This window comes from Ambystoma mexicanum, chromosome 12 (assembly GCF_040938575.1).
Source record: "Ambystoma mexicanum isolate Mex_15411 chromosome 12, UKY_AmexF1_1, whole genome shotgun sequence".
In the NCBI taxonomy this organism is placed as follows: Eukaryota; Metazoa; Chordata; class Amphibia; order Caudata; family Ambystomatidae; genus Ambystoma; species Ambystoma mexicanum.
In genome coordinates, this window is record NC_090936.1 from 228,232,000 (window position 1) to 228,251,529 (window position 19,530).

The 19,530-nt window shown below is 48.4% G+C and overlaps 1 protein-coding gene across 2 annotated transcripts in view; it reads left to right on the forward strand.

Annotated features, from left to right (window-relative positions):
- Positions 1-19,530, forward strand: part of LOC138513465 (CD9 antigen-like) — a 314,801-nt gene that overhangs the window by 196,024 nt on the left and 99,247 nt on the right. For both annotated transcript variants that reach the window (XM_069628336.1, XM_069628337.1), the window contains exon 4: positions 1,907-1,981. In XM_069628336.1, the coding sequence (XP_069484437.1) occupies positions 1,907-1,981 (75 nt within the window). The remainder of the gene's footprint in view (positions 1-1,906; positions 1,982-19,530) is intronic.

Sequence of the window (19,530 nt, forward strand, 5' to 3'; positions counted from 1 at the left end):
TTTGACAAATATTTACAGGAGGGTATTCAATTATTTGGGCTGGCTCTGGGTTGTAACCAGACTGTTTTAAGCCCTCTGTTTAAAAACAGTGTGCAGTGATCGTTATGACCAATTGGATGCTAGGGGCGAGGGGGATATAGAATCCATTCTGGAAAAGAGTGTAAAAGAAAGAAAGATCTGAATGCCCAAAAATACATTCCTGGTCAGAAGAGACACCCTATGAGACCTTTATAAATCCTTGCACAAATAAATACCAAATCCAACAGAAAATCTCACAAAAAAGCCAAACTCATTGGAATGAGACTGCCAATTTTCCAATGTAATATAAATCTCCCTGGGGTGTCTCCTGGCTTGCAATTGAACCACTTTATGGAGGGGGAGCCGCATGGGTTACAGCCAAGCTATATGATGTATATAATGACCGAGGCAGATTTCCAACAGCTCAAAGTATCCATGTCCAACTCCGCTTGCCTTTTCTGTTTGTGGCCGACCTGAAGGATTGAGCCACGCTGTGCATCTTTGAGCTAATTTGCTATAGTATTGAAGTAAGTCAACTTTGAAGAAGATCGAGGTTAATTTACATTTCACATCTACAGAAAATATGACTTCTGTAGCAATTAAATATAAAATAATTGTCTAAGAAATGGCAAAACTTTTACTTCAAGCTAACGGTCATCGGCAACCATAACCACATTTGTATGAATTAGCAAGTGTTTTTGCTTACTCTTGTAAGTGGTGTCGTTGAACACTAAAACGTGCTGCAATTTTAAAAGCGTTGGATGCCTGCTGCTCCAACATTAAGGTCAACACATTGTAGCTTTATTTTGATCAAGGGATGTTTTCCTGCTCCAATACTTATAACATATGGACACGTAGCAGGGGATTCAATCCGGCACATCTAACTTAGTATTCCCCAAGCTGTTCATATGATAAAGGGAAAGTGTTCCTTGTGGGATTGTCAATTTGCACATGAAGCAAACTCCTTTGCCATTCAGAAAAAGTGCTTAGTGCTCTAGCAAATGGCATTACAACAATTTCCTTGCCACCTGTATTGTGATTTTTAACATTACATTTGTATTTACACATCTATCTAGCCAGAATGCTGGCTGCAATTGAAATATGTTTAAGGTGCAATATACACAATTTAATGAGTTTCTAAAATCATGTTCTAAAACGTTACTGCGGTCATTCACCACCGCTTCATTATCTCAGTGCAAAATGACCATGTAGCATATGAAATTCTGGAGAAATTGCTTTCCTTTTGTTATATATCGATAAACTCAACTTGCAATGCAAAAACAGCTGAACACACGTGGTTCTAATGTGCTATTCGAGGAAGTGGTGGTATGGGTTTCTGGAAACATGAACAAAAAAACTAGCACTGGATAAACCACTCTCGTGACCTCTGACGAGAGAGGAAAAGAGTGTTGTATTCTAGGCATGTTTTTATCCTGGCCCTTTTCTTACTCCTAGCAAGGTGTACATTGTGAAGTGGTTGCTCTTTAAGTTATAGCGTGATTGGTTAAATTGTGGTGCCTTTGTGATGGTGTCCCGGACAGAAACGTTTTCACGTTGTGCATGCTCTTGTAGGAAGTCCAGTAAGGTATTTTATGTCTAACACTTTATTTCATTGTATGACACTAGAATCTCAAAACTAGTGTAGCCCATGAGACCAGGAAAGGTTCAAGTAGAAAGGTTGTTTCGGTTTTAACGTAGCCTCTTTAACCTTTTACTGTTTTGCAACAGAACCTCTTCCTAAGACTCACTTTTGTGACTGGCTCATAACCTCTGCATTTTTAACTTGGGAATCTTATTCAGTTTATACTCGTCTAAATGAAGGGTCTGTGTTTTCTCAACTGTGCTAACGATTCTTCAACACCTAACAATGTTTCCTTTGTCTTTCCAGTTTTTTGCCTTCCTACTAGTTATCTTTGCAATTGAAATAGCAGCTGGCATTTGGGGCTTTGCCAACAAAGACAAGGTAGGCGCACCTGTTTTTCAAAAGCACTTGCGTTCCTTGGTTTGATGAAAAATGTCTGATTTGTAAAGCAATACTATTTGAAATGGTCAACTCCTACTATAATATTATTGCATATGATTTAGCACGTGTTTTGCCATTTACATGTGTCCTGGTTCTCCGGGTTTTCGGGGAGATGGCTGCAATGAGAAGTTGGGTAGTAGGAGCAGTTTGAAGGTCCTTGTTGCTGAAGTTTGTGCAAAGCAGATTGAAGAAATGTTGTGGGTAACTTTCAAAGTGTTCAGAAACAAGAGTATGTGTATTGTGATGAATCCCATGATGTCGCTGCTTCCGAAAGGGGAGCCCCCTTCCCATGAGGCCACTACCAGACGGTCCCCCTGGAGTGGTACTCAGTTGGTGGATCTCATGGGAGGGGGGGAAACACCTTTGGGACCAGTGACGACCGCAGCGGAAGAACACGCTATTCCATCCAAGCACTTGATCCTAGTTGGTGCCCCTTTCCACAATTACCCCACCACCCTTCCTTCCTCTTCACACTTAACCTCACACCCTATCTACTTTGCTAAACCAACTCCAATACTCCAATAGAGAATACTGTGAGTACTGCTAGTGAGTTACCATCTCAATACTTGCCTAGTACGGAGACGAGGATGGAATGCAGAGCAAAACAGAGTACGCATTGGAACCACTGTCAGTCTAGTGGTTCACGAACAGTGACTGGCAGAAGTAATATCAAGCCCAAGGAAGGACTGGACAATGGGTCAAGCTCTCCTAGGAGGAACCTCAAGAGCCAAGACGAGGCCGTCATGCAGACGGGCGCTGCCCCGGACGCTGTGCAGAAGGAGAAAAGGAGAAAGTTCAGTGCCTGTCCAGGAAGTAAGGACTGCACGGCCCAGAAGCAGACCGGGGAACCGCAAAAGCACACCAGCACGCCATCCCGAGCAGAAGAAACCTGCAGAGCCGCTTCAGGTGGAAGGAAGATCTGGAGTGTTATCGGAGTACTAGGAGTGAGCACAGCAGCACTTGTGTAAGCCATAACACAAGATATGGAGGAAGCCAGAGGGGCTCAAGGAGGTTGTTGCAAAACCAGAAAAGGCGAGTCTGGAACTCGCACCCAATACATGGAATAGTACTAAGGCTTGGCAGGAGAGGGAACCAAGTCTACAGCTTGGAGAGAGCATCCAGGCAATGCCCTCCATGTCCTCGATGACCCGGGACAGCTTGGAAAGAGTATTAAAGTTCCTCTTCAGCGCAATAGCTGCAGATGGTGAGGCAAAGCTACCAACCAGGTTCTGGGACCACAAAGAACTGATTTGTAAGCATGACTAAGGCTGGGGCAAAAGATATTTCTGATGCTTGCGAATGTGCTTATAGTTTGACATTTGGTGGTAATCGCAGAATATTGCATCTTTCTTTTAGAAGATCAAAAAGGGACGTCGACATGGGCGTGTCTGTAACACTATCCCTCACATGACGGTATAACCAAAATCCTTCAAGCGCCTAGGACCAGCCAGATTGTTTATTTCTCGACGATCTTGTCCGTCGCACATGCAAAGTTCATTCTATATTAATATTGCTTTGTATGTCTTAAGAGTTCATTTCCTCGACCGCTCTTCCTGCCTTGCTGACATTGCATCTGCCCGCGACTCAGTGAATGATTTCCTAGTGGCCTTGGCCCTCAGGCCGACCTCACAGTAGGTAGAGTGGGGTCCTGTTTTACTGACTTTCTCTTGAGAATGCCTCTTCTTTGCCCCTCCTTCAGTCTGGCTGCTGTTTCTGTTATTGAGCAAACGCCCTTTAAATTTTGCCCATCTTGAAATGGCAAATTCCCCTAGAAAGATGCCTATAAAGAGTACAATCTGTGCCTCCTGCGTGACCACGGAGTTGCGAGGCCTGTAAACTTTCTTGGCCCAAAACCTTGAGACGGGCACGCAGTGGTGGGTGACCTGCACCGTGAAGGCTGAGAGTCACTCCCCCTCCGGCGCAGATACCTCGGATGAAGAGTCAGCCGGCGCCACGGCTCTGATTCGCCGTAGACTCAACGATGAAACCCATAAATTCCAGTGTGTTGGTCCCCGGTCCCGACAAGCAGGCCACCGGCAGTGCGATTGGGAGACCACACCCCGGCAACAGGGACATGCACACAACACCTGTACCCACAAACGCGCAACCCCTAAGCATCCCTCGACTGACTAAGCCATCGACACTCGCAGTCTGTCGGGGGCCTACTGAAACATTGCGGTCTACACAAGGCGCTAAGACCTCATCTATGGTGGGTGAGTCTCACTCCTCTGGGTGGACTAGAGAGAAATTTGAATCCGATATAGAGAAAATGGCCCAGTTTATCAACTTTTCAAATCAGTTTTCTGTTCTCAAGAGACATAGGTTATGCAGTGATTATAATGAACCGAAAATAACTAATTCCAAAATAACATATTTGGGTGGGAAAAAACTAAAGGTGTTGGGAGTGGGAATAGTGGTTTTGGGGGTGGGGGAAAAGTATTGGGAAGAAAAAAGAGGAGTCTTTAGGTGCACAGGGCTCCTTTCCCCAAGTGCACAATTTGCATCCCCTCCGGTGGATGTTTTCTTTGACGACCAGGATGACCCTGACGAGGAAATGTCCCTGACCGAGATCAGGCATCCCAAAACCCTGTCTCTCAAGACCCGGACTGGGTCCCAGCTGATGATCAGGGCATTTGGCACACTACCTGACATGGACAACCTCTTCTTGGACACTCCTCCTGTTGTGCAACCCAGGAATGAATCGGCCATTGACGACCAAATGCTTTTCAACAATCTCCTCAAAAAGGCAGCTGACCACTTCAAAATCTTCACCCAGGAAGCCTGATTCAGATTTCATGGAGGATATCCTTAAGGAGAAGGTCTAGGTTGCTCAGGCTATTCCACTCCTGAACTCTGAAGAAATGCCTGGCTCTCCTGCTTACACCGTTCGACCCTTGAGTGGAGAAGATGTAGCGCCCGGGGCCCTCGGACCCTTTGTATATCGGAGGCCACGCTGTCCCGGACTCCTTGGTTGTTAAAACCACCAGGATACTAGCAGGAGTGCTGCTATCCTCGTCTGTCCTCCAGACAAGGATTGTAAGAAGTTGTATGTTCTTGGCAAACATGTCACCACCTCTGCTTTTTTCTGTGCTTGAATCGCCAATAACACACTCCTTGCGAGCTATAGAGGTGCACAATGGGGACTCTTGCAGGAAGGCTTTCAGAATGTCCCGTAAACTCCTCTCGCCAAACTCTTAACCGTGGTTGCTGAAGTGTGCTAGGTGATGCCAAACATCCTGAAGAACACTCTGGATTCGGTTGAGACAGTGGGAACCATCATCACACAATGAAATCTACTAATGCACCATGCATGGCTCAAAAACGTAGGATTTAAGCCAGCGACTCAGGTTCCCTCATCAACAAGCTGGTGGAAGACTCTGCTCTCTTCGGTAAGGCAGTCGATGAGGCCTTGGAAACAAGCACAAGAACCAGATCTCAGCCAAACCCTTTGTCCAAAGAGGTGCATTTAATACCTGCCGGTCCTGTCACAGGCAATCCTTTCCTGTTGCTCACAGGGGCACTAAGGTACAGGAGGAGCTGCTTGGTTCTCCATTCCAGGTACCTCAAGCGGCTTTCAGTACCCACAATAGTTGGGATTTTGACACAGGGAGGGTAGACACACTGAGGGTAGAGGGAGAAACTCTGCAGCCAGATCCTCCCTATTCCGGCCAACAAATGACTTGGCAGTCCAGGGGTCCCTTCCCATATCTCCCCAGTCAGGGGACATTTAATCTTTTACCCATACATGGGAGGGTTTCACTTGATTAGTGGGTAGTCGGGCACTGACAAGTATTGCATAGAATTCCCACAACCACCTGCTACCATCCACCCAAGAGCAGATGACTGTCTGCAGACCATCTACAGATCCTGATGGAAGAGGTCCAGATCCTTCTAGAAAAGGGAGCGATCAAGGTCATCCCTCATCTTCAGGTAAACCAGGGTATGCATTAATATACTTCCTTGTACCCAAAAATGATCTAACCATTCACACTGTTTTAGATCTACGTCCTGCAAACCAATGTGTCAAGCACAAAGATTCAGGATGATCGCTCTTCAGGAAGTAATTGCACTGCTGCAACAGGGGTATTACATGGCCACATTGGATATGAAAGATGCATACTTTCATATTTCAATGTTGCTAGCATACAGAGTACCTCAGGTTCAGGATATAGAACTCCTGATCCGTTCAAATTACATCCCTTCGGCATTTCCTCAGGCTCCAATCGTGTGTACAAATGTACAGGTGGTAGCGGCAGCACACCTATGCAGGCAGCACATTCCAGTTTACCCTTACCTCGACTGGCTCATAACCGGAGATTTGTACGGATCGTGTCTAGAGAACACTCAAATGACAGTAGATCTCCTTTTCAATCTGGCGTTCTCAATCAATGAGAAAGTTAAGTATGGTCCTCGGTCAAGTGAAACAGTTTCTACGGGCACTGGGATAGAAATCCCTGCCAAAGAGAAGGTTCAAGACATGTTGTTCCAAATCACTCCGTATGGAGCGCTGATAACCTGTGAGAATTCCCTCTGGTTTCTCTTATCTATCCCCTTTTGATCCTCTGCACAGGAGAAATGCCATCTGTTTGGGATCCGAACCCTGTGGGATGAAAAACAAAGGAGGACCCCCTTTTTGGAGAGTCCCGATGGGGCCTCTCAGGCGAGACAGTATTCGACATTTTCCTTTTGTGGAAGAAAATCCTGTCCCAGAGTCAGTTATACAATATTGTTCCCAATGTCCCATTGACAAAGAAAAAGACAGCAGATATCAACAGTTCAGGTGTACCAGAAGTAAGAGGAAGAAGAAAAGGGTGCAATAGTTGAGACCCGGTATCCCCCTTTCCCTATTGACAACCAACCTAACCCTCCCCCAATCTTTATGGGCTATTATAAGCCAGCTCACCTCATTTTCCCACATGGAACACTTGACATTGCTGAGATGACAAAGAGGAGACTGGGAGCAATGTGCACGCACGCACTGGGACGAAGAAGAGGCAACTAAGTTTAATGGAGACTTTCACTACTCAGTTCTGAGATGCGGAAGATGCCTGCTAAGGGCTGTGAAGGTCAGGCATGTTCCTTTGATTGTTTTCAGGCAGGGTTAATTAACCATCCACACCTGCAGCCTGTCAAGGGGCTGGCTGCATGTGTATAAAAGGAGACCAAGCCAACCGAGAAGTTACTGGTGGCGCAGCAGGAGAGCCTTATGAGGAGGCAGCCGTGCTGGGACAGGAAAAGAAGTCAGGATGCCAGCCACTTTCCTAGCAGACTTGTGGGACCCGATGTCCAGGGGCTGTCATTTCCCCAGACCTGGGAGCCTCCATACACTAAAGCGAGCAGCAGGAGCTGCTGAGGAGCCGGAGTAGAGGACACCACCCACGTGCCGGAAAAAACATTGAAGCTGCAAATGTGTGCAGAGAAGCACACGGAAGGCAAGCGGGGCTTGCGCCATTGAGTTTTCCCGACTTCATAAGGCGAGAGGGCGCCTTGGGAACTACTGGAGAAGAGGCACAGAAGACCCGGTGAGTGTCAGAAGGGTGTCGAAGCACCGGGGATCTCCATTAGGACTGTGAGTGATAACTGTTCATAATATTGAAACCACTAAATGCTTATTGAATACCAAACTAAATGAAAACTTTGAAGCAAATACGTGCATATTAAAACCGAACTGAAGGAGATATTACAATTGAACAACATAAGTGCACATGGAAAACTGAATTGTAAGTAAATCCTATAAAATGTATGTTGCCGAGCTAACTTAAATCTGCAAGTTAAATACATCAAAGGCAAAAAGGAGCAACACAGTGAACTTTGATGATTGACTGCAGGGAGGCAGGGCCTTATGACGCACGTGGTGGCGGAGCTACAAGGCTTACAAAGGTAAGCCAACAAAGTGCAAGATGACTCATAAAGCCAAGAGGCCGGCCAAAGGAACTAAGTGAAGGTGACTTGGTGCGTAGGAGTAAGTGCCAAGGAACTTGTGCGGGCTGAGGAGGCCAGGGAAACTGGTTGCGTAACCTGTGATGGGTGGACCATGCGGTCTAGCCACTGCGCCTCGACCAGTGAACCCTAAATGGTGAATATAAGGACACAGAGCCCCAGCCTAGTGAAACCGCTGTAAACTGACGAGCCAGAAAGAGGGTCAGGTTGACCTGGTGGTTTAAAACTTTTGAAAAGACTCAGACAAGTGTAAGTGATGAAGTTGAAGTGTTGTGGAAGGGAACCCTGAGACGTAAAGGACTGCACTTGTCTTGAGAGTGAAGTCTCAAGACGTCTTTTGCTTTTGGATTGTTTTACGTGGCACTTGGTGAAGGGAACCGCAAGATTTGGTTTTGAACTGTTTCACCTTGGAGAATGTTAATTTTGAGACTTTTTCATGGAACTTTCTTATGCTTGGGCAGGGGGAGCTGAAAGAAAGCTGTGAGCTGGACGGAGCTCAGAACCTGAACACCATTTGTTTTGACTTTGATATCCCTACACATTGTTTGGCTGAAGATGAGGGCAAGGATCGCTTCTGGAGACTTAAGTTGAACTCTTTGACTCTGACTTTCTATAGTTTCATTCAGGTAGGGAAATCCCACCTTAGTTTAGGGCAAGTTATGCCTTCAACCATCCTGACATTTAAGTTAATAACTATCTTTTATTTGAATCTCAAATCTTTTGTCGGTGTCTTACTTCATGATGCCTTCACAAACGTACAGAAAGACTTGCGGCTACTGTGGATGATGGCATCCTGCATCTTTCTGATTCCACACATCTATCTGTGCATGCGCCCTATGCAGGAGTGGCTCCCGAGCCAACGATGTCGAGCAAGCAGTCAGTGGGATGATCTAGTCATTGTCTCAACAGCCCTTTGTCTCTGCAGTGGTTGTCAAAGAAAAATGTTGTGAAAGGAAATACTCCTAGGTCCCGTCCCCTTTCCTCCATACTTGTGGGACATTCCGTCCTTCGGGACGGGACCGGAGCACTTTCGTAAAAAGCATCCAAAATGTTTGTTATTTTTACGTGGGGTATCGCACGTGGCCGTATCCCCACCCTCCTCAGCTCTGCCCCACGCATTGCCGTTCAGTCCTTTTCTGTGCGCGGTCGGGGCTGGATGCACTAGCATCACTGGGAATTTTTATTTTATTGCCTTTGGCCTTCCTTCCTGCTCCGGTTCCACGGTCATCTAGTCCTCAGTCTCTGACGCAGTGTTAGGCAAGATTGTATGCATCACCCTTTGGGTTCACTACAACCCTGACCTCCTGGAAACCCAACCTTTGGTATAGGTCTGCACTTCACAGGTTGGTAGCGTGTGGAGCAGCCAGGCTTATCTCAATAGGAGTCTATGAGCTGTAGGAGTTAGAGATTCCCAGTGACAAGTATTCAACGGTTTCTTGAAAAAACAATTATTAATTTTTCAGTCAGAGTAAGCCTTTTCCAGAAGGAGGCAATATAATACACCACACAAATATTTCGAAACGCTCTTAAAGAATCAAACAGTAAGTACCCTTTGGGGATGGCCCACAGATGCAACCTACACCCTCAGGTGACTTAAATAGCTAGGGTGCGGGGGACATTGATGTATCACTGTTTTAATTTAGAAGATCTTAGGAATTAGGTTAAAGGAAAAGGTTACTAGAACATACAAGAGATCACAAATATTCTCGCCCAGGCAAATGCTTTTGGATCCCCCAACAAGAGCTATTCAGTGGAACAGGCTAAGCCAAAGTCAATGGGCAAAAGTCTATATGAGCTGTAGCACTTCTTTGCAGGGAAGTAAGAAAAGTGTTTGCACAATGTTTTTAGAAGTCTTTGAAGAAAAGGGAATCAATGTAGGGCCACAAGCTGTTAGACTTGTGAGTAGTAGAAGATGCAAGCAACTCTACATAAGAGGTATGTTCGCTCAAACTTTAAAGTACCTTTGGATTGAAGAAAAGGTGCAGCAGATGACTTCTGTTCTTGGGCAGCTCTGCATATCTCACTGTTCCTGGGCCTCAGTCATGGGCACAAGAGGGAGGACTCCTGCACTGCAATGGGATGGTCACCGCTTACAACCAGCAAACTTCAAACAAGTGGCACTTCAGTGTTTTCAGTTCCTCGCGACTACCGCAAATAGCAATACTGCGGCTCCTGACTGTTGATGGGCTTTCCTTGCTTCTGGGGTCCTGCACTCTGTTGAGGGGGCTCAGTCAGTCCTGCTTCCTGGGAGTCCAGAGGATCTTCCCAGAGCTCCTGGCCAGCTTAAAAGTAACACACACAAACTGGTGTTCCTCTCCCTGGCAATTCGGTTTCCAGCAGCAACTCTGTGGAAATTCAACCAGCCCCGAGAGGATGTTCATGTGACTTACTTTTGAGTTGATTGGTCCCACTAACTCAAAGGAAGAGGTCGTCCTTGCAGGAGCTTCTTTGTCGATACGAAAGTGGAGTTTCAGCACAGCAGCAGGGCTTCACCGGTCCAGGAGTTGCAGCAGGCGTCAAGTTCTGTTCAGATTCCTTCGTCCAGTGGTCGACTCTGCCTTCCAAGCCAAAAAGCCTCGCCTTTTATGCAGCTTGCTCCCATTCATTCCAGCCCAGTTGTCCGTCACCCAGCAGGGTGGCTGTCCTTGCCAGACAGTGAGCCGGCCAATCACCATGGAGTGCATTTGGGTCTCCTAGGAGACTTAAGTACAAGGAGATTCGGGCACCTCCCTCACTTCCTGCCCCCGCCAGACACCCTGGAGCCAGAGGCGGGTTTCCCTCTTGAAGGCCGCCAAAGACAACACGAACAAAGCGACCAAACCTGGTTTGGCGCACAGAGTAAATCTTAAGAAGGACCTTTCCACAAAGAAATGGCAAAGACTGGGGCCAAAATAGCACCGGTGGGTGCTTTACCGTGGCTGTGAAAGCAGCCTGCGGTAAAATCCCAAAATGGTAGTAAAAAGTAAACCACTGCCACCAGCAGTGAAGAGAGGGTAACGTGAAAATGTTACATGAGAAGCTAGACAAAGGGGATACTAAGTAACCTGTCCAACACCCTATTGTAAGATAGTGTGTGCTGGGTCTAGAAAGTTACAAATGTAAGTAAAGTCAATTTCACTTTACTGCTCTGGGAAACAGTAGTTTATCCCAGAGAAGGTTAAACCTTTAGGAAATCTGAAAGACTTCCCATGGTCCCAAGGTGCTGTGTGACAGAATGTAAAAGATGATGCCTATGCAGTTTCAGACTTCACAACCAAAAGAAACAGTGTAGAAAATCACATTAAAATACATGAGTGGGAAAAAGGGTCTCACTCTCTCCAGGGTAAATAAATTGTCCTCCAAAATCCAGCAAAGTTGCTTGGGGTCTCTAAGGTAGAGGGAATTGGCACATTTCTGAGAATTCTATTTAATACACAGCGTCTGGGATTCATGTCCTGTTCATGCGAACGTCTCTTCGCAAGGGCGGATCCCCACTCTTTGCTTGGAGTGTTTAGGCCCCGAACATCGCTGGGATTCGTGCTTCTATTGCGACTCCCTCTCTGTCCGGGCACTCTGTCTTCTTTCGGTGGGAGGAAGTGTTTCAACGTGGTGTTCCACCTCATTTCCAGATTTTCATTGACGAAAAGAAGAAATGCCTGGTAAGTTCTTACATTTTTAGGGTGTCCCGGCCAGGGGACTCCTTCCTGGGGTCTTCCAGGTCCGGGAGGGGCTAGTTTAGCTCGGTCACCAGGGGTTCCCCTGAGGTGCCTCAAGGGCCTAATGGGCGCACCAGAGTTTTGCGAGGGTTCCTGCAGCAGACTTGCCAAAACCAGATACTGTTCCTAGATTCACCGTTTTGGTGCTAAGCTTCAGCCCAGTGTGTCTGTTTCTGGAGCTTTGCATACCGAGTCACGGCTCGAGGCCCCTCTCTTGAGGGAGCTAACAATCCCAGGTTAAAATCTGAGGTTCCTCTTCTTGGAGAGATCCTATTTGAAGGGCTTGTCGGTGAGGTACATCCCTGACCCGTCCCACGCTCAGGGTTGTGGTGGTACCGGTTCTGTCGAGGGAGCAAAGAGGGCGGTCACTGACCATAACACTTCTACTACCAGTTCTGCTGAGGTTCCTCCAATGGAGGCTAATTCTAGGGTAGTTTCTAAGATGTCCAGTATGCATCTGAGCCCCCCCCCCCCTGTACTGACTCTGGTGAGGATCCTTGTGTCAAGGCTGAAGTGTTACTTAAGTCCCCTGAGGAGACAATTGCCTCATCTCCACATGTTAAAGTTCTTCTCAGGTGTTGACAAAATGGCTGCCCAAATTCCATGGTCCACGGCGGCCATACGTTCATGTCATCTGGTGCTGGGAGCATTCCTTTTGGGGCTGAGCAGCCTTTTCCACGCTATGTGGACAACAAATCTGTTCCGCTCTTCATTCGACTGACGTGCTTGGACACCGCTGCCTCATACCGTCTCGCTGCTTCTGCTCCACTGATCTATGTGGATCTGTCTGGTTGTGGGCCCTCCTGGCAATCATCCTCCTTGCATTCATGGGGGTATGCCCCTCACAAGGGGCCTCTTCCTGTACCAGCGCCAACACCTTCGGCTGAGGATAGGTTTTTTGTGAAGTTTCATATGCTCATGCACTCTGACCCTATGAAGGTGTATTTCAAACGTCTTTTCAGGGAAATGTACCCTGAACCTCCTGCCCCTGTTCCAATGCAGGTCCGGTGGTGCCACCTTCTCCACCGCTTCCTTCTGGACCTCCTCCAGCTCTCCCCCCTTTGTCTCCTGTAGAGAAGACACCGGCAGACCAGGGCTACACTTTAAAACCTGAGGCGGTATGCGTGGTGGACCAGTCTTCTGTTCCGCATCTTTGGATGAGCTTCAAGCGGAACAGGATAACAAGCAGCCCTGCTTGGTGAGAGCATTCCATGACCGGGTCTTGGATATGATGGCCCTCCTTGATATTACAGTACCTGAGGCCCCCACTCCTCAGGAAGGGATGATATCTACAGACTTTACTCTGTCACCCCAGGAGCGCACCGGCCTGTTCCTCCAGAAGGACGTCTTGGCTGAGGCCCATAAGGTCTGGGATAAACCCCCACACCGGGCTACACCTCAACAAGAGGATTGACTCTCGATACAAGCTTCACACCTCTGAGGAACTAGCCTTATCGGCTTGTCCGCTCCCTTCCTCAACGGTGGTGGCAGCGGCTACCCTCCAATCCAAGCAGGCCTCTGCTTCAACGGCAGCGGCCCAAATCCTATCCAAAGAGGATAAACTCCTGGAAGCCTTGGGCAATGAAGTCTTTGCCAATGCGGCGCTCCAATTTCGTCAAGTGAACAGAGCTCATCCTGGCAGCAGCCAATCTGAGGCTGTGGAAAAAGCTAACCGATTTCCAGGAGTGTATTCCTGCGGATAGGCTAGATTTTTAAAGCCGGTTTGACGGATGCCAGAGTGTTGGCACAGGATCTACTGGAAGCTGCGGCACACCATGTAGATACCTCGGCTCGAGGCCTTGTGGTCTGGGTTGACCCCTGCCGCCAGGCGGGCCTCCACGTAACTAAATTATCAAAGGAAGTTCAAAGACAAAGTGCTGGACCTTCCTTTTGATGGCAAGGAATTGTTTCATTGTTCTACAGACGAGGAACTCGGAAAGACAAAGAGTACCCAAACGGCCAAATCTTAATTGGTCCTGGCGAAAGCTCCAGCTAAGGCACCTTATACACAGAGGTCAGGGTCCCAGACTCGGTCCTTCCCTGGATTCAGGGAGTTTCAGGATCGCTGTGCGCACCGAACTGAAGCTCCGGTTGGCGGGCCCCTCTCCAGGGACCGGTTGTCTCCCTGCCAACAAATCAGTCAAATTATATTTTTTTTGTCGGTCGCACAAGACTCCGGTGGGAAGACTAATCTCTTCTCATCTGGAGGCATGGCGGACCATCACCTAAGACCGGTGGGTTTTGTCAATCGCTCGGGCAGGCTTTCGCTTGCCCCTCACCCCCCCCTTACCTCACCCTTCAACCCTCCAACAGATCAGGTTGCCCGCCCTCAGAGGCGAGGTACAGAAATTTCTAGTCCTCAGAGCGGTGGAGCCTGGTCCCCTCGGGGAGCAAGAGGAGGGCTTCTACTCGCATCTGTTCAGTGCCCAAACACAACCAGGCTGGCCTGCGCACTATCCTCAATCTTTCCCAGTTCAGTCTTTCTCTTCCCCAAGAGAAATTCAAGATGATCACGCCTTGCCAAATAAAGTCTGCTCTTCAGAAGGGCGACTGCCTCAGTGTTGACGTTCAGGACGCCTACATGCACATCCTGATCTGGAGGCCGAATCGGAAATAACTGCGGTTCTCCCTGGGAGCATAACATTTCCCTTCCCTTTGGTCTCAGCTCAGTGCTGCATGTCTTTACGAAGATGTCGGTCATTGCAGTTTTCCTCAGGCTGCAGTGCGTTCATGTATATCCATATTTGGACGATTGGCTCCTACGCAGTCCTTGCCCGCAAACTGCATTGATCAATCTACGTCCCTCCTCCAGCTCCTGTTCCACCTTGGGCAGAACTGAGTTTCCTGGGTTTCTTTTGGAGTACGGTCAGTATCAAGGTGTTCCTAACGATGGACAGGATTGCAGACCTATCAGCCACGTGTCCGCTCTTCTTCCAGTCTTCGCACATGACGGCTTGGTGGTTCCAGAGACTTCTGAGCCTCATGGCTTCTTGCGTGCTAGCCCTTCCTCTCGCATGTCTGAAGAGGAGGGTACTCAGCTGGCTCTTCGGAGCTCTTGGTCTCGTGCCTCGTTCCTTCCTGCAGGATGTCGGATCTGCAGTGGTGGTCTTCGACCAACAACCTTTCAGTGGGGGCCTCCTTTCAGGAGCCCTGCTCACAAGTGACTGTTACCATGGAGCGACGCTGGGTCACTTGGAAGTATTCGACCTATGGACCCTTGAGGACAGGCAGTGCCATATCAATTATCTGGAACTCCTGGCTGTGTTCCTGGCGCTCAAAGCCTTTCAATCGTCCATCACGAAAAAGGTATCCATCGCGAAGCACAGACCATTCTGTGGCAATGTTTTACATCAACAAGCCGGGTGGCACCAAGTCACCTCTCCTTGTGCACCTAGCCATACAGATTTGGGAATCGGCCATCCAGCACAACATTTGGCTCCTGGCTGTACACATTCCGTGTCACATCAATATAACTGCAGACTCACTCAGCGGCCAGTTACGAGTGGGAGTTGAGCACAGATGTTCTCGCTGCCATTTTCCCCCAATGGGGCACTTCAGAAGTGGAACTCTTCGCAACATTTGCAAACAGGAAACTTGCTCTGTATGCATCCAGACACGGTCTCTGGTGTCCTCCGTGGGAGATGCTCTCGAGTTTCCATGGCACAACATGAAGGCTTATGCTTTTCCTCCACTGCCTCTGATTCATCGGTCACTCTGCAAACTCAGGAATGCATCGATTTGCATTCTCCTCCTCATAGCTCCTTGGTGGCCAGCCAGATTCTGGTATTCGGAACTTCAGCATCTGTCGATTCTTCCTCTTTTCAGATTGCCATTGATTCCCAACCTGCTTCACCAGTGCGATCACCAGATGTGGCACCCCTCCCCACAATCGTTCAGCTTGGCGGGCTAGTGCCTGAATTCAGATCTTTAGCGCAGTTCAATTTGTCCGATGACAACATGCACATTATTCAGGTGGCCAGAAATCCTTCTACAAGGTCTCAATATAGGAGCAAATAGCTCTGTTTTTGCCACTGGTGCTTAGCTAAACAGCTTGATCCCAGGGACGCTACAGTTGATAGTGTTCTATCATTTGTGTCTCACCTCGCAGCTTCAGGCTTTCATGTCTTGTCTTGCAGGACATATTAATCTGCCACTGCAGCCTACCTGTCCACGGACAGCTGTTACTTTTCTTTGACGAATCCAGTCATTTTCCGGGTCTTCTGCATCTTTTCCCACCGGTGCGCACTACTCATCCCAAATTGGTTTTGAATGTGGTCCTCACTGCGTTGTGCCATAAACTGTTCGAACCTATGGCCACTACCAATCTGAAATAGCTTTCTTGGAAGGTCGTTTTTCTGATCACAGTAACATCGGCGAGGCGTGTAAGTGAGCTACAAGCTCTTTCTGTGGAACATCACTTTTCATAAGGATCAGGTTGTGCTCCGTACTAGTCCTTCATTCCTGCCTAAGGTGGTTAGTGATTTTCATTTGAACCAATCGATCTCCTTACCTTCTTCTTTTTTTTTTTTTTTTTTTTTTTCTTTCCTAACCCGGCATCTGATGAGAGTCTTGGACAAGTTGGATGTCAGATGAGCCCTTACGTTTTATCTCGACAGAACGAGTGAACTCGGGGCTCCTCAGAACTGTCACTTTCGGGACCCCAAGGGAAAACCGGCTTCCAAGGGAACTATCTACCAATGGATTGCTGCCTGCATTTCAGAAGCCTATACCATCCAAGGCCTTCAGCCCCTGAACGGCATTCATGCTCACCTTGTATATGGCAAAGCGGCCGCTGTTTCCTTCCAAAAGTATGTTCCTTGGGAAACCATTGCCAAGGCGGCTACGTGGGCATCCCCATCAGCTTTTTGTAAGCATTATTGCTAGTTTGGCCAGGCTGCTAAGACATTTTTCCAGTAAAGGGTTTTCTCCATCCACCCGAACTAACTCTGGTGCGTGCTTGGGAATCTCCCACAAGTATGGAGGAAAGGAGATGGGATGTAGGAGTATAACAAAGTTACTCACCGTAGTGACTACCTTACTCCTAATCCATAGTCCCCTTTCCTCCATACGCCCGCCCGCTGTCCTGTCTAAAAAGTAAGCTCTGAAGGGTGATGCACGGGGGCAGAGCTCAGGAGGGCGGGGTCACGGCCACGTGCGGTACCCTGCGTAAAAATAGGACATCAATTGAATTTTTTTAATGCTTTTTACAAAAGTGGTCCCGTCCCGAAGGACACAATGTCCCACAAGTATGGGGGCAAGGGAACTATGCACTAGGAGTAAGGTAGTCACTACGGTGAGTGACTTTGTTTCTGATGCTTGGTAATCTGCTTACAATCACATATTGTGCATATGGTCCGACATCTGGTGGTAACCGCGGAGTATTGCATCTTTTCTTTCTGGGACCGAAAGGGGACGTTGGCATAGGTGTGTCTGTAACACTATCCCTATCGTGACGTGTAGTGTACCCAAAATCCCTCACGCACCGAGGTCCCTCAGATTGTTTTTTTTTTCACCCAGATAACTGGTCGCCCTATAGCGGAGCTCTTACATAAGAGACGTTGTTTATCTTAAACCGACTTGTCGGTTATTACCCCTTAAGTCATTTTGATGGCAAGAACAACTTCGACGAAGACTGCAGGGGACTTGTCTACGGCAGTGGATTTCAGTGCCTAAGATCCGGCGGCTGATGCATCCACGTGGCGGGGCCCTCTGGCTGGCCTTCACAGTAGGGAGAGTGGGGTCGGGGTGGCAATATTTCTTTTATGTCTTTCCTCTTTCCCCCCTCTTTACCCTCTAGGTCTGGTCATCTTTCCCTTTTGCTATAGAAGGGACTCCTTTTAGGTTCTGCCTTAAGTGTAGGGTCAGATACCCGTGGAAGAACGTGCAACTCCTGTCTCCCCTTAGATCACGACGAGAAGTGGTGTGCGGCTTGTAAACTCCTTTGGCCTAAGAGTCTTAAGTAGCGCTGTGTAAACCGGTGGGCCGCGTACGGCATGTCGCGGGCGGAACCCTCTTCCCCCACCGCCACACTCGCTGAAAGTGACGGGGCACCTCTGATGACCAAACATCCGTTGCGGATGTGATAGACCTCGAGGCGGACACTTGTAGGTCCGCCACGACTGTCCCCGACCCTTCAAGGCCTGACACTAGTCTCGCTTCAGGGACAACACCCGGCGACAGGGGCGTACAAAGAACGCATTACACTAAACATACCATTCCTCCACCTATTTCGACGGGTATGTTGAAAAAGGTGAAAGCTCCAGCAGGGCCGTTGAAAATTTCGGCGGATTCCTCAGATCATTCAGATCCAAAGCCTTCCCCACATCCGCAGCAGCGTTTGACTGGGCATCCCAAAACAAACAAGGGTGCTACCCCTAAATCAAGTTCACACATCAAAGCACGGAATTTCGACGGTCCCAAAAGGCCCGGTAGGCACACAAATTATGGCTAGGGCTCAACGCGAAAAACCTACCGGTAGGCCCTCGAACGCCGTGGTAGGCGGTAAATCTACTGATAGACCTTCGGAACCACTAACTCGCGCCGATTCAGCGGAAATTTAATACAGTATCGCAAGAATTACTTTGGCGGTTGGGCTTATACCTAGTCCGTCGGAAAACATGGGGCAGGCCGCGGACAAATCTATAGATGAGCCATGGTGTCCCGATTCTCGCAATACCTACAAGGACAGTCAAGAGCCTCTTTCCAACACCCTGAGTGACAAATTCCGGCGTCAAGGGGCCGAAGATGACGTTTTTCCACCCGTAGGACCTTCCAGTTCCTCTAGGTGGACAAGTGAGAAATTTGAAGGGTGCATGGATCGTCTTGAAACATTTTTTTTTTTTCTGAACATCCTTCCCCGAAAAGATTGCGTGGAGAACCTAATCTTAAATCTGATTCACATTTCCAAGATGATCAGCCCACAGTCCCCGTCCATCATGAAGACATTGTTCAAATGGATACTTACCAAGACATTTACAGTGAAGATAAAGACCCTTCCTTCCTGCAGGGCTACAATGAGGACCAGGCGGATGCCACGGACAATTGGGAAGAAACCCACCAAGTGGGGACGGACCCATGGACGCTCCCCCAACTAGATCAGGACACTGATGTTCTCTGCCTGGATTCTCCTGCACCCACTCCGGCTCGCCCGGTCTCGCCTGTAGACGACCAAATGGCCTTCAATGCCATGTTAAGGAAGGCAGCAGATCACTTTCAAATCACTACTCAAAAGGCGGTGCCTGAGCAGGACTTTAGATGACATTCTCAAGGAGAAACCCCCCTCTAGCCGGGCTTTTCCCCTTCCTTAATTCTGTTAAAAGAAGATTGGCCCCCTCCCTGGTGTCACCAGCTCAGACCGGGGCAGTGAATCCAAGAGTAGAAGTTATTTTGCCCAGCTCCTTCGGACCCTCAATACATTAAAGGGCAGTCCATCCCCAATTCCCTGGTAGTGACTACCACCGGAAACTGGCAGGAGTACCCTTTGCTATGGGGGAGGCGCCTCCGGATAGAGAATCCAAGAGTTTGTATGCCTTAGGTAAGCGGGTTACCTCGGCTGCCGCATATACCACGTGCATAACGAATAACACTACGGTTCTGGCGAATTATGCTGATGCTCAATGGAACCTAGTACATGAAGGTCTGAGCCCGTCGGGTCCAAGCGTCTCACTATGGTGGCCGAAGGCAGGCAAGTAAGCCAGAAGGTAATAAAGAGCACTGTGGACATGGCTGAAACAGCAGGCAGGTCTCTGGCCCAGGTATCCTTACTTAAGAGGCAGGGTTGGCTTCGTACCTCCGGGTTTAAGCCTGAGACACCGGCTGCTCTCCTCAGTAAACCCATTGAAGAAACTGACCTCT